This window comes from Oreochromis aureus, linkage group 8 (assembly GCF_013358895.1).
Source record: "Oreochromis aureus strain Israel breed Guangdong linkage group 8, ZZ_aureus, whole genome shotgun sequence".
In the NCBI taxonomy this organism is placed as follows: domain Eukaryota; kingdom Metazoa; phylum Chordata; class Actinopteri; order Cichliformes; family Cichlidae; genus Oreochromis; species Oreochromis aureus.
In genome coordinates this window covers 17,522,076-17,535,712 of record NC_052949.1, presented here as the reverse complement: position 1 = coordinate 17,535,712, position 13,637 = coordinate 17,522,076, and the positions used below count along the sequence as shown (strand labels likewise).

The 13,637-nt window shown below is 39.0% G+C and overlaps 2 protein-coding genes and 1 long non-coding RNA gene across 5 annotated transcripts; 1 reads left to right on the top strand and 2 right to left on the bottom strand.

Annotated features, from left to right (window-relative positions):
- Positions 1-640: 640 nt before the first annotated feature.
- LOC120441451 lies at positions 641-2,236 on the bottom strand. The gene is made up of 4 exons (XM_039616621.1): positions 2,011-2,236; positions 1,734-1,920; positions 1,435-1,571; positions 641-1,347 (listed from the first exon to the last, which is right to left on the bottom strand). The coding sequence occupies exons 1-4, from the start codon at positions 2,149-2,151 to the stop codon at positions 988-990; spliced, it is 825 nt and encodes a 274-aa protein (XP_039472555.1). The 5' UTR covers positions 2,152-2,236; the 3' UTR covers positions 641-987.
- A 13-nt stretch (positions 2,237-2,249) lies between these two features.
- LOC120441454 lies at positions 2,250-3,931 on the bottom strand. 3 transcript variants are annotated; one of them, XR_005614108.1, is made up of 4 exons: positions 3,727-3,931; positions 2,640-2,750; positions 2,390-2,513; positions 2,250-2,269 (listed from the first exon to the last, which is right to left on the bottom strand). It is a non-coding gene; the product is annotated as an uncharacterized LOC120441454 (long non-coding RNA). The 3 variants fall into 3 exon arrangements; XR_005614107.1 differs by having other exon boundaries at positions 2,688-2,750; XR_005614109.1 differs by having other exon boundaries at positions 2,252-2,269; positions 2,390-2,489.
- A 2,286-nt stretch (positions 3,932-6,217) lies between these two features.
- LOC120441514 (E3 SUMO-protein ligase ZBED1-like) lies at positions 6,218-7,912 on the top strand. The gene is made up of 3 exons (XM_039616796.1): positions 6,218-6,275; positions 6,824-7,374; positions 7,538-7,912. The coding sequence occupies exons 1-3, from the start codon at positions 6,218-6,220 to the stop codon at positions 7,907-7,909; spliced, it is 981 nt and encodes a 326-aa protein (XP_039472730.1). The 3' UTR covers positions 7,910-7,912.
- Positions 7,913-13,637: the final 5,725 nt, after the last annotated feature.

Here is a 13,637-nt window from a genome sequence, read left to right as displayed (position 1 = left end):
ATGGGAGTTGATGTTACTCTATACTGTGTTATTCATACACTAATCTCTAGTGAAAAATTAGCTCTCATACAGTATAATTTGTAATTAATTTTACACCAAGTAGTGTTACTAAAACTCTTCCTGTAGTGTTACCTTTACACACAATTCACTGTTTTGCAGCATGAAAACCTGGTTTTTAATAATGCTTTTACATATAAAACAAGTAAGCAAAAACCACAACTAGATGATACATTTAACAGCTTTATTTTTATGTTAGGCTCAAAATATAAAAACATCTCATGTAGTGTATAAAACACTTTAAAACAATGAATTTAGTTTGGCATAAAACTGCAATATGGAACGACATACAGGGAGGAATCTGAAATGCCATACTTAATTTGAAGCAGCAACACAGCTCATTTATGTTCAACACCTTCAGCACCATATTGGGATGCAGTCTGACCCTAAATGCATGATAATGGTCATCAAAACACAGGGTTTCCATCAGTTTTCCGCAGAGCAATACAATGTCATCTTTCACAACAATACTTTTGATCTTACAAAAAACCGGAATCTCAGACACTACATCTGTACAGATGATAAAGTCAGGGCAGTACTCTGTACCGTGTGTTATTATCCACTTAGCTGAACAAACACACAGCTCCAAGCAATTTCTGGACCTTCTTCCAGCTCTCCAAGTGTCACCATCTTTCCTGGTCCTAAAGCTAATCTTTCAAGGCTAAAGGACTCCCAATGCTTTATTTTATTACTATTATATTTATTTTTACTTGTGGTGTCCTGTAAAGGTACACTCTGTAAGGCTGCATCTTTAGCCTGAGTATGAATCTCAAAAAACACTTCCTCCATTGAGGAGACAAAACTATTCACAGTAGATTGGCTTAATCCAGCTGCCCTGAGTTGTGCAACAGCAGAGGCACACATATCCAAAGTGCTCTTATTTGACCTTTTCAGATGTTGTGGGTGTGGTTTCTTCTACATTAGTTGACATCACCTCCCTGTAGTGCTAACTTCTTTAACTGCCACATCAGGCTGTAGATTAACATCAGTGTCAGCCTGTTGGTCAAAATAGTTAAGGTGTTTGGTATTTAAATGTTTTCTAAAACCTGTGGTTTGGATGAACGTGTACATGTTGTGAAGCATAGTGTTGTAAGATGTGCCAAACACAAAATGTGCTTTAAACAGTTCATCAAAAGAACCAAGTGAAGAGGTAGACTTGCATGGCATGGCATTCTTGTCAAGAATAATGAAGAACCAGTGGATGTCATTCTTTTTCACCCCAACAGCCAGGAGGTAGGGTTGAGTGCTGGTAGTGACGGCATCAAGGTGCTCTTGGATATTTGTTCCAGTCTGAAAAGACAAATACAGACAGGCAATAAGAATCAAGTTTTCTTAAACTGGTAATTCATAACATAAAAATAGAAAAGAAACACAAACCTTCTTGAAGACCACAAGATGCCTTTCTGCTTGAGAAGCTGACACCTTTCCTGGTCTCTTCCGACCCTGACCAGATGATGGAATCAGATGTAATAGCAATAGAATTGCTATTGTCCCACCTGTCCCACTGTCCCAGCCTGCAAAAATTATTTGTTTTTAATAAAGTTGAATCATCATCAACAATATATTTCAATGCATTGAAAAATGTTTGAGTAGACCCAAAAGACAAAAAGGATAACTGTTCTGTGACAAACATTATATATGCTATGAATGTGCTAATCAAAGAAACAACAGCTCACCAATGTCAGCATTAACTTCAGTGGCATCCTCAGGTGAGTCAGCTGCCAGCAAGAGTTCTTTCAGGTCACTGGTAGAAGGAAGCTTTCTGCCTTGTTGGATAATCTTTCTTTTGAATGCTGTTGGCCACCTCTCCAGCAACCTGCGTGATACATCCTCACCAAACATCAGTACAAAATCCTGTTTGATCTGTAACAGGGAAGAGAATAGAGAATTATATCTGCTATCTACAAAATATTAAAGTGTGTTTACATTGTCAAAGTAATGACAAATATTCACCAAGCCTTTGATATCTTTGAAACGTGGAAAAACAGACAGTATGTTGCTTGACAGCAGGAGGTCAAGGACCATGCTGTGTTGATAAACAAATGTCAACTTCATCTTCTTCTTGACTGTGTCTTCATCAGCTGAATGTTTCATCAGAGAGATTGTATCCTTGCACTCATTCTCACTCAGCACCTTCTCTGTAACAAACTGCAACTCTCGTCTGACAGTTGGTCCACCACACTGGTCTTCACCGATGATCCATCTCCTGGTGCTAGACAATATGAAATACAGCTTCTTTATCAAAACTAATAACAACATTTAATAACCATTATTAATAAAGAACCACAATGTGGAACTGTATTATGTATTTCCACTGAATTATAAATGTTACCTCCAGATGATAATCGCCTCCCTTTAGCGGTGCATCTCTGTATGGTTTTAATCCTCCAGGCCAAGTACCCAGTGCCACTCTCGCCATCATAATAATGTTCCTTGGAGAGTGACATGTACAGACACTGATAAATGAATGAACAAAATAAGTTATGTAACAATGAACAGTTGATATGGACATACATTTTAGCAGGATTTAAAATGTTTAAACGTGATTTTGGTTGTATCAGTTATTACTATGAGCTACTTACATAGCCATTTTTGGAGTACGGGCCACTGAGGTAAGGGAAAAAGGTTACAATTCCTCTGGCATGCTTCCTGTAGACAGTAATTTCTTATAGTCAGTGCTCTTCATCGAACTACTGTAAACAGAAAATGTGAATATTAAAACAGTCCCATAAATACCAGTAAAACAGCCTTGCATTGTTATTTCTTACACTGTATGTTACTTTTTTCAGTGTAACAAGGTGTTTCAGCCCTTTGGCTGTAGTTTTTAAGCCCTGTACTAAATGAGTATTTCACCTACATGAAATATATTCCTCAATACAAAACTAAAATAATTACTAGTACTTTTACCGTTTGTCTGATCTAACTTAGCACTAGGGAGTCAGTATTTTGTTCATCTTTAGTTTAACATACTGAATAGTCTACTAACCAAAATGGAAAAAGGTAACTTGTGTCAATACCATCATTAGTTAACATCAAGTTAACTCACTACAAATACAAACACTGTCATCTTAAGTTAAAACTAATAAAAGAAAACATTACAAACTGAATCCTGGATATTTTGGATACTTTATCAAGTTTATACTGCCTGCTGGTTGTAATAACAGTAACTGTAAAATCGCTAAAGACAGCGGAATTGAAATAAGACAATAACCTTACTGAAAACGACCTCTATAGCTAGGTATCCAAAAGAAGTGAAAGATGTAACATTAGTGTAAAATTTTAATTAGTTAATGCTTGCCTTACATAATTTAAAATGTAACAATAACAAGTTTAATTGCCCGTGCACCAATGTTAGCCAAAATGCTAGTTAGCTAGCTAATGTTAATATGTAGCTCCCAACACATAGAGGGTTTAATTTAATGGAATTTCAAACATGCTAGAACACAACACAATCACCACTACACACTGAAATACATTAACAATCCTTACAGTCTTAGCCCACACTAATTAACAACCTTACGTTAGCATACAGACAGTGTCACATTTGCTTCAGGTACAAAATGAAATATATAATAAACATGGACAAAAGGAATGTAACCTTATTTTAACATGCTACTTGTGTTTAAAATGTCAAATTGTTGGTTTAATAAGTGAATATGAACAACTTACCGTGTAACTGATGTGAAGAAAATGGCGCCGTGAAAAATCCTCTCAGTTTGAAAAGGAGTCTGTGGTGGGAGGAGCTTTCTAGTGTAACATTGACACTGCGTCTTTTAACTCCGCGAATTATCACCCACACTGGGAGGCGTTTTGCTCCAGCTGTCGTTATAATGACTCTATTAGAGTAAATACACTTTAACACTGCTGATTTAACACTGGGAAATTTACTGTGAACTGACTGTTTAGGGGGAAAAGCGGCTAATAGTTAGTGGGTTCTGTGTTTGTGGATGTCTGTGGGTTGTTGTTTTTTAATCACACTAAGAGTGAACAAAAGCAGAAAAAAACCCTGTAACACTGTAAAAAGAATAACCCTATTCAAATTTAAAAAAAATGATGTCCAGTTGTCACATCCAAAATATTTGACTTCATAGAATCCAAATTGAGTCACTTGAATGACCTGATACTTTTATGTTGATATAAACAATATTAATAGACTTGACTGAAACTTTAAATTTTGCATTGATCCAAATTGAGTTTTTTACATAGAACCATATTTTAATTATTGAACCAAGCTAATATATTGAAATTTAACCAACCTAATGTATTCACATCAAACCAAATTAACATGAACTAATATGTTTGTGTTGAAGCCAGGTAATTGATTTACATATATTCAAACTATATTTTTTACATTTCATTTTATTTCAGTTCAAAAATGCTCTGCATTTCCTATAAAAAACAAGACAGTTGGCCAACCAATTATTTCAAAATTATTTATTGTTCCAAACCATTTTAACTATAATCAATAGAGAGGATTAGTAATATACAGATTTAGTGCTACGGCAGAAATGATTAGAGAAATGTTTGTTTTATAAAACCTGCAACCTTTTGAAAACCAGTATAAACCTGCAATCTTTTGAAAACCAGTATAAAACCTGCAATCTTTTGAAAACCAGTATAAAACCTGCAATCTTTTTAGAACTGGTATAAAACCTGCAACCTGTCTAAAACTGGCATAAAACCATTATAAAAACTACTTTTAAACCAATTTGCAAGTACTCAAAAATGTTTATATGTGCACTGTGCCTGTACAATGTAAAAAAAAATCTACACATGTATCAATGAAATCAACTTAAATCTCCCTTTCAAATGGGTGTTCTTATAATTTTTGAATGTAGAATACCACTGCAGGCCAACCAAGCAAAATAACCAAGCACACATGCACACATGCACATGCATGTGCACATACACATGCACACATGCATGCAAACAAAAATATATGTTTTGAGAGAAATCAAAACCTTTGCGTTGTGTCCTTTATACAGATATTTAGTTTCATCCAAATCAAAAGAGGTATTTTAAAATGCAAAAAGAAAGGGTTTCACAATCAAATCAATGATTTTATTCTGTTTTGAATGGCACTTATTAGATTGAATGAATGACTGCATGTTAGACTTTTTTCAGTGAAAGATGCAGGCTGTGAAAGTCTGGTTTATACCATAAATCTTACCAGCTGTAACTGATATTAACTGAGTTTTTTGTGTTTTAAGTTATAAGCACATTTCAAGACTTCTGTCTCCCAGCAGCATTGCTGAAGTGACACTTCTTTCCTCCTTTTTTGTTCCCTATTAATTAGGGCTGCACGATTAATCGTTAGAAAATCGCGATCTCGATTCATACTTATGTGCAATCTCATTTCCAAGTGACAACGATTTCAAAAAAAAAAAAAAAAAGACGATTGTTCCGCATTTTGATCCGGGACGTAATCTGCATGAAAACAAGCGCTCTCCTTCCTACTCAACAAATGACAAGGGCGGAGCCTTATACCACGTGATACAGCAGCCATCTGGCAGGGAAAAAAACAACAGAGAGCACGTGAAACTGCCCGAGGGGAGAAAACACAATGAGCGCAGAGGAAACGTTTCCTGATGGCGGTGAGAATGACAACCCTACTGTAAAATTACTTCCGAGAAAAGGAACTCATTCCTCCGTGTGGAAGTTTTTTGGCTTCAAAGAAGACGATGAGAGTCAAAAAAATATCATTTGCAAACTGTGTTTTGCCATAGTAGCAGCACCGCACGGTAACACTACAAATCTGTATAACCATCTCAAACGTCACCATAAAGTGCAATATGACGAAGCTGTAAAGGCCAAGAAAGTGGCAGGAGAAAATCCGTCCCCGTCAACCACCCAAACATTAATAACGGGAACCTTATACAGCGCTTCCCCATACCCGTCGACCTCCCGCAGGCACAAGGAAATTACGGAGGCCATCACTTATCACCTGGCTAAAGATATGGCTCCCATTAACACTGTGCAAAACGAGGGATTTAGAAAAATGATCAACACCCTCGACAAACGCTACACAGTGCCGTCCCGCAACTATTTTTCAAATGTTGCACTACCTGCTCTATACACGCAGTGTCGAGCAACGGTGGAGACGGAATTACAAGGAATACAACATTTTGCGGCAACGACAGACTTATGGTCCAGTCGAACTATGGAGCCATACATGACCCTGACAGTCCATTATGTTACCAGGGACTTCACCATGAAAAGTCGGTGCTTACAAACTGCCTTTTTCCCCGAGGATCACACAGGCGAGGCTCTAGCACATGGATTAAAGGAGGGTCTTATCTCTTGGAGTTTGGAGGAGGAAAAAATGGTGTGCATAACAACAGACAGTGGAGCCAACATTTTGAAAGCAGCATCCCTTAACAACTGGACAAGGTTTCAGTGTTTTGGCCACAGACTACATCTTGCTATAGGTAAGCTCTTGTAAGTTGATAATTTTATTTTGTTTAAAAAAAAAAAAAAACCAATAGCTATATGCTAGTATGATGTATATTATAAAAAACAACAGCAGCATTAATAATACTACAAAAATAGTTCATATTAATACAGCTGTATGTTTTAAACAACAATAATAATTAGGCAATAATGATATTGATAATGATACTGTAAGATTTTAAATGTAATAATAAATTAGTTAATGACAAGAACTGATTCAAATTTTCTTCTATTTTTTCTTGTTAGAGAATGCAATGAAAGATCCAAGAATTGATCGTGCTGTAGGTCTCTGCAAAAAGCTTGTGGGCTGCTTCAGTTACAGTTGGAGACGGAAGAGGGAACTTGCTGAGGCCCAAAAGGAGCTTAAGCTACCAGAACACAAGCTTAAAATTGAGTGTCCAACAAGATGGGGCTCCAGACAAGCTATGGTCCAGAGGGGTACTTGAACAGCTACCTGCTATTTCACATGTTCTCTCCTCTGATCGGAAGGCTAGACACCTGGTTCCAACATGGCAGGATGTTGAAGTTCTCGAGGCACTCAACAAAACACTCAGCCCACTGACAGACTTCACTGATGCCCTGTCAGGAGAGCAATATGTGAGCATCTCCTCAGTGAAACCGGTTCTCCACCTCTTTGAAACATCAGTTGTGGCTGTGCAGGAAGATGACTTGGATCTCACACGATCAATTAAGTCCAAAGTCCTGGTGTACCTTCAGGAAAAGTACAGTGATCCAAATACACAGGAGCTATTAGACATTGCCACATCTCTGGATCCAAGATTCAAGATGGACTACATCCATGAGGACAAAAAAACTACCATCAAAGCCAGACTGACACATGAGATGACTGGCATAACTTCAGTTGTGGTAATTATGTTTACATCAGATCATATCAGACTCATAATGATATTCACACATTTTAAATTATTAGAAAAAATTAGATATTGTACTTTATTGTTTTAAAGGTATTACTGTGGTGTGAAATAGAATGTTAACATGAGCTTTGTCAATTATATTCTCTCTTTCAAAGCAAAGTTCCACCTCAACTGCATCCCCGGCCTCCCCCATGAAGAAGAGCCGAAAGACCTTAGGCAGCTTCCTTAAAGCAGCAAAAGGCAATGAGGCATCATCCCAGCCTGAGCAAGATGTTGTCTCAGAACTACAGTCATATTTGCTCTTAAGCAACATTGATAGTGAAGCAGACCCCTTAGTCTGGTGGAGGGAACACAAGGGAGAATTTCCAAGACTGTCTATACTGGCCAAAAAATACCTCTGTATTCCTGCCACAAGTTCCCCTTCTGAAAGGGTGTTCAGCACAGGGGGGGACATTGTAACGTGTCTCCGTTCCTCACTGAAGCCTCAAAATGTTGACCGACTTGTGTTCTTGGCAAAAAACCTTTAAGCAGCTGGCTGCATAAAAAAAGGACTATGTTCACTGTTGTGGTCCTGCCATGGTCAACTATCATATTGTCATGTCAAGCGTTATATTTTGTTAATATTTGTGGTTTACATTTTAAGAAACATACCTATTACCTACCTCTCTCATCACCTTACACACGCAAAGAATACTGTTCAAAATGTTATTGTTAAAGTATTGTTAAAGTCAGTAAAGTATTTTAAGGTTTTGTACGTAAGAGTAGACAAGTGAGACATTTATTGTTTTTATGTTCAGTCTCAACTGTCACGAAGTTGATGTGCAATTACTAAGTGCAATAAATATTTATATTGGAAAAAAAATCGTGAGAGAATCGTGATCTCAATTCTAAGCAAAAAAATCGTGATTCTCATTTTATGCAAAATCGTGCAGCCCTACTATTAATGATCTACGGTAATTTGTGATATTGCCCCCATAAAACAAAAAGGTTTTAATGAAATCGTGATACAGAAATTTGGATTCTTGTGCATGCATTGGATAAAAAGGAACTCAGGAAGCTCCTGTCGTGACCTCCCCTCTGTGAACACACACACACACACACACACACACACACACACACACACACATATTTTTAGTGTTTGCTTCAATTAAGATGTGTCTTTAAATCTACGATACCTTTCTTGTTCAAATAGTTTATTCACATAGTAAAGAAGTAGCAAGGCAAGGCAAGTTTATTTATATAGCACAATTCAACAACAAGGTGATTCAAAGTGCTTTACAGAGACATTAAAAACAAAAACAAATAAAAAGCATGATTTAAATTTGATTAAAACAAACAAACAAACAAACAAACAAACAAACAAAACAGTATATAAAATCAAATATCAAAACAGTAGATAAAATCAGAACAGTAGATAAAATCAGTAGTTAAAAAGTAGGTTTTGAAATTTAAACTTAAGTGTGGATTTGGTGCTTTATTCAAATGCAGCTGAGAATAGGTGAGTCTTCAACCTGGATTTAAATAAACTGAGTGTTTCAGCTGATCTGAGGCTTTCTGGGAGTTTGTTCCAGATATAAGGAGCATAAAAGCTGAATGCAGCTTCTCCGTGTCTGGTTCTGACTCTGGGGACTGATAACAGACCAGATCCAGATGACCTGAGGGATCTGGAAGGTTCATACTGGGTCAGGAGGTCACTGATGTATTTCGGTCCTAAACCATTCAGAGCTTTATAGACCAGCATCAGAACTTTAAAGTCTATCCTCTGACGGACAGGCAGCCAGTGTAAAGACCTCAGAGCTGGACTGATGTGGTCCACTTTTTGGTCTTAGTGAGGACTCTAGCAGCAGAGTTCTGAATGAGCTGTAGTTGTCTGACTGATTTTTTAGGTAGACCTGTAAAGATGCTGTTACAGTAATCAAGCCTACTAAAGATGAATGCATGGACTAATTTTTCCAGGTCCTCTTGAGACATTAGATCTTTTATCCTTGAAATATTCTTGAGGCGATAGTAAGCTGATTTTGTTATTGTCTTAATGTGTTTTTCTAAGTTTAGGTCTGCATCCATCACTACACCCAAATTTCTCGCCTGGTTTGTGGTTTTTAGGTGTATAGATTGAAGTTCTCTGGTGACCTGTAATCGTTTTTCTTTGGCACCAAAGACTATTACCTCAGTTTTATTTTTGTTTAGCTGGAGAAAATTGTGGCACAACCAGTCATTAATTTCCTCAATGCATTTACCAAGAGCCTGTACAGGGCCTCGGTCTCCTGGTAACATTGTGATATATATTTGTGTGTCATATGCGTAGCTATGATAGTTTATTTTGTTGTTCTTTATAATCTGTGCCAGTGGGAGCATGTAAATGTTAAACAGAAGGGGTCCCAAGATGGAACCTTGGGGAACTCCACATGTGATACTTGTCTGCTCAGATGTGAAGTTACCTATTGATACAAAGTATTTCCTGTTTTCACGTATGTTTTGAACCAGTTTAGTACAGTTCCTGAAAGACCTGCCCAGTTCTCCAGTCGTTTGAGTAATATGTTGTGGTCAACTGTATCAAATGCTGCACTGAGATCCAGTAAAACTAAGACTGACATTGTTCCACTGTCTGTGTTCAGACATATGTCATTAAACACTTTGGTCAGAGCGGTTTCAGTGCTGTGGTTCTGTCTAAAACCTGACTGGAAGGCATCATAGCAGTTATTCTGTTTTAAGAAGTAATTGAGCTGTTGAGAAACTGCTTTTTCAATAATCTTACTTAAAAATGGGAGATTTGAGATCGGCCTGTAGTTATTCATTTGTGTCTTGTCAAGATTGTCCTTTTCAGTATAGGTTTAATTACAGCAGTTTTAGTGATTCTGGAAACACACCTGATATTAAAGAAAAGTTGACGATCTGTAACAGGTCTGACTCCAAAGTCTTTGTGACCGTTTTGAAAAAACTTGTTGGTAGGACATCTAAACAGCAAGAGGAGGAGTTCAGTTGACCTAAGATGTCCTCCAGGTCTTTGTTGTTAATAGGGTGAAACTGTTTGATGGTGTTTAAACAGTTTTTCGGTGGACACAGTACATATCCTGGATCTGCTGTTGATGTATTAATTGCTTGTCTAATCTTTTGGATTTTTTCTGTGAAGAATTTGGCAAAGTCATTGCAGGCCATGGTCGAATGAAGTTCAGCTGCCACTGACACAGGAGGGTTTGTTAGCCTGTCAACTGTAGAAAATAAGACCCGAGCGTTATGACTGTTTTTGGTGATGATGTCAGAGAAGTAGGACCTTGCACTCCTCAGTTGTAAATTACAATTGTGAAGTTTCTCTTTATAGATGTCATAATGAACCTGGAGGTTTGTTTTTCTCCATCTGCGCTCAGCTTTCCTACACTCTCTTTTTTCATTTTTCACCAGTGTGGAGTTTCTCCATGGAGACTTTTTCCTTCCAGAGATAACCTTCACCTTAATGGGAGCAATAGTGTCCATTACATTTAACATTTTAGCATTGAAGCTATTGACAAGCTCATTGACTGAACCTCTGGACAGGTCAGGTGTTAATGGGAAGACCTGGTTAAAGATCTCACTACTGTGTTCAGTTATACACCGTTTTGTGATCACTGCTGTTGATATATTTGTGTGGGCTGAGATTTTACTTTCAAAGAAAACACAGTAATGATCAGACAGGCCCACATCAGACACAGTAACGTTTGAAATGCTCAGGCCCTTGGAGATCAGTAGGTCAAGAGTGTGTCCTCTATTATGTGTGGCCTCTGTTACATGCTGAGTCAGCCCAAAGTTGCCCAGAGTGTTACTCAGGTCTTTAGTCCCTTTGTCCTGAGGGTTGTCCACATGGATGTTAAAATCCCCAACAATAATTACACAGTCGAAATCAACACAGATCACAGACAGCAGTTCACTGAGGTCATTAAAAAGTCTGTGCAGTATTTGGGAGGCCTGTAAACATTAAGAAACACAACTTTGGATGGGGCCTTCAGCTGTAAAGCCACATATTCAAAAGACTGAAAACTTCCAGGAGATAGCTGCTTACATTGAAATGATTCATTAAATAAGACAGCAACCCCTCCTCCTCTCCTGTTCACCCTGGCCTCACTGATAAAACTGTAGTTGGGAGGGGTCGACTCGATGAGAACAGCTCCACTGTTACTTTGGTCCAACCAAGTTTCAGTTAAAAACATAAAATCAAGGCTGTGCTCGGTGATTAAACCATTAATTAAAAATGTTTTCCCAGCTAAAGATCTAACGTTTAATAAAGCCAACTTAAGTGTTTTAGAGGTATTATTTGCCCCCTTGTGTTTGGGAGCAGTCTGTGGCACACAAGGTATGTTTACTATATTTAAAGATCTTTTAGAGTGCAGCTCTCTGTGTTTTGACCAGGCCACATGTCTCCTTCTGTCACCTAAAAGTACAGAAATTTTAAAACCTTCTAATAAACAGGGTCCCAGCTTCTCCTGGGAAAAGTCACCACTGCCATAATCCTCGCAGCCCGGACCCTCCACACATCACACATCAGACTGCGGAGACAGGGCATGAAGGTGGTAAGGAGGAACTAAGGGGGCGAGGCTGGGCAATGTAACCCGATTGCTCTGTTGAGGCGGGGCCCGATGGCAAACCTTTGGCTGCTCTGGTGGGGCGTTTATGGGGGACAAAAAGGGATTGGGCCGGGGGTAGATCTGAGCCCAGCATTGACCCGCTCCATCATCTCCTCAGTGAATTTCAGGTGTGGGAGGAGGGAGAAAGGGAGGGGGAGGAGGGTGATGGCCTGTCAGGGGTTTGGGGGACTGGGGAAGGTCGTGGTCCCTGGTCCTGGTCGTTGGTGTTGTTGAGAGAGTTGGAGGCGAGTAGGGACCCCTCTTCTTGCCTCAGATGTCTCTCCTTTCTGAGGCTCTTCCCGGGTGGGGGCAGATGGAGCTCCTCAAGGTTTCTGCTGGGCTTTGTCTGTTCTCGAAGTACTGTTTGTTCCTCTTTATGAGATAACTCCTCGTTTATCTCAGCCTTGGCACCAAGCACAGATGGATGACGTATGGAATAAAACAAGTTGGAGGTGAACAGTTTCACCCCAGACTTGTTAAAATTAAATCCATTTGCTTTAAACAGATGCCTGCGTTCCCAAAAAATATTAAAGTTGTTGATAAAATGCACTGAGTGGTCAGTACATGCTGATATGAGCCATTTATTCAGTGCAAACAACCTGCTGAATCTCTCGTCTCCTCCTCTGACGGGCGGTACAGGTCCACTGATGAATACAGCTGCATTCAGAGAGTTTACAGTGTTTAATAATCCAGTAAAGTCCCGTTTCAGAACCTCCGACTGTTGTTTGGACACATCGTTTGACCCTGTATGCAGAACAATGTTTGTCACGGTTGGATATTCATCTGCAATTTGAAGAATTCTCTCCTTTAGGTTGTTGACCATATCCTTAGGAAAGCAGAGGACTTTAGTGTTCTTACCGCACATCCTTTGTACATCCTTTACGGCAGAGTCACCTACAATCAGAGTTTCAGGCCTAGCCTTTAGCTTTCCCTGTGGCCTTTTACTTTTCAACAGATTTTCAGACCTTACTTTGCTACTTTTAGATGGATGGTTGTCCGATATAGATCCAGGGTCCTTTGATAGTGGAGCAAATCTGTTCTGCAGTTTCACATTCAGTTGTTTTGGAGGTTTGTTGTTAACCTTCCTATTCACGGTTGTCCAGTCCTGTTTCCTCCTGTATACAGGGGTAGAAGAGCTTCTCTGTCTCGTTGGAAGTGAAGGCCAGTCGGTTTCAGAGATTTCAGCTCGCTGTGCTCTGCCTGTGATATGTCTTCCCCCTTCCAGGAGGCATGATTTATGTCTTGGTTTTGCACCAAGACAGTCCAAGGGGGGATTATCGCTTGAGGATTTATAATAACGCACAGAGTCTACTTTCTTGGTCATGTTATCTGTGCTCCTTAGCTGTGTATTAGCTTGCTCATCGCCATTGTTTTGAATCAAAGGCAAGGTTGTTTCATTTCCACACAGTCCATTTACCTCCACGTTTACTTCTAAGCGATGAATTTTTGTCTCCAGTACTGCAATCTTCTGCAGGAGGCTGTGGTAGTCATCAGGGAAGGCATCTTGTTGCTAGTTAGCCTAGCGGTTAGCACCTTTCCAGGCTATTGAGGCTGTTCGGTGCCCAGACGCTGTAATCAGGCTTCAGCTGTGTCTAGGCCACAGACACACGGAGCGCTGAGGATAAGGTAACTATAAAAATGTTGCTGTTTCTGTTAAGAA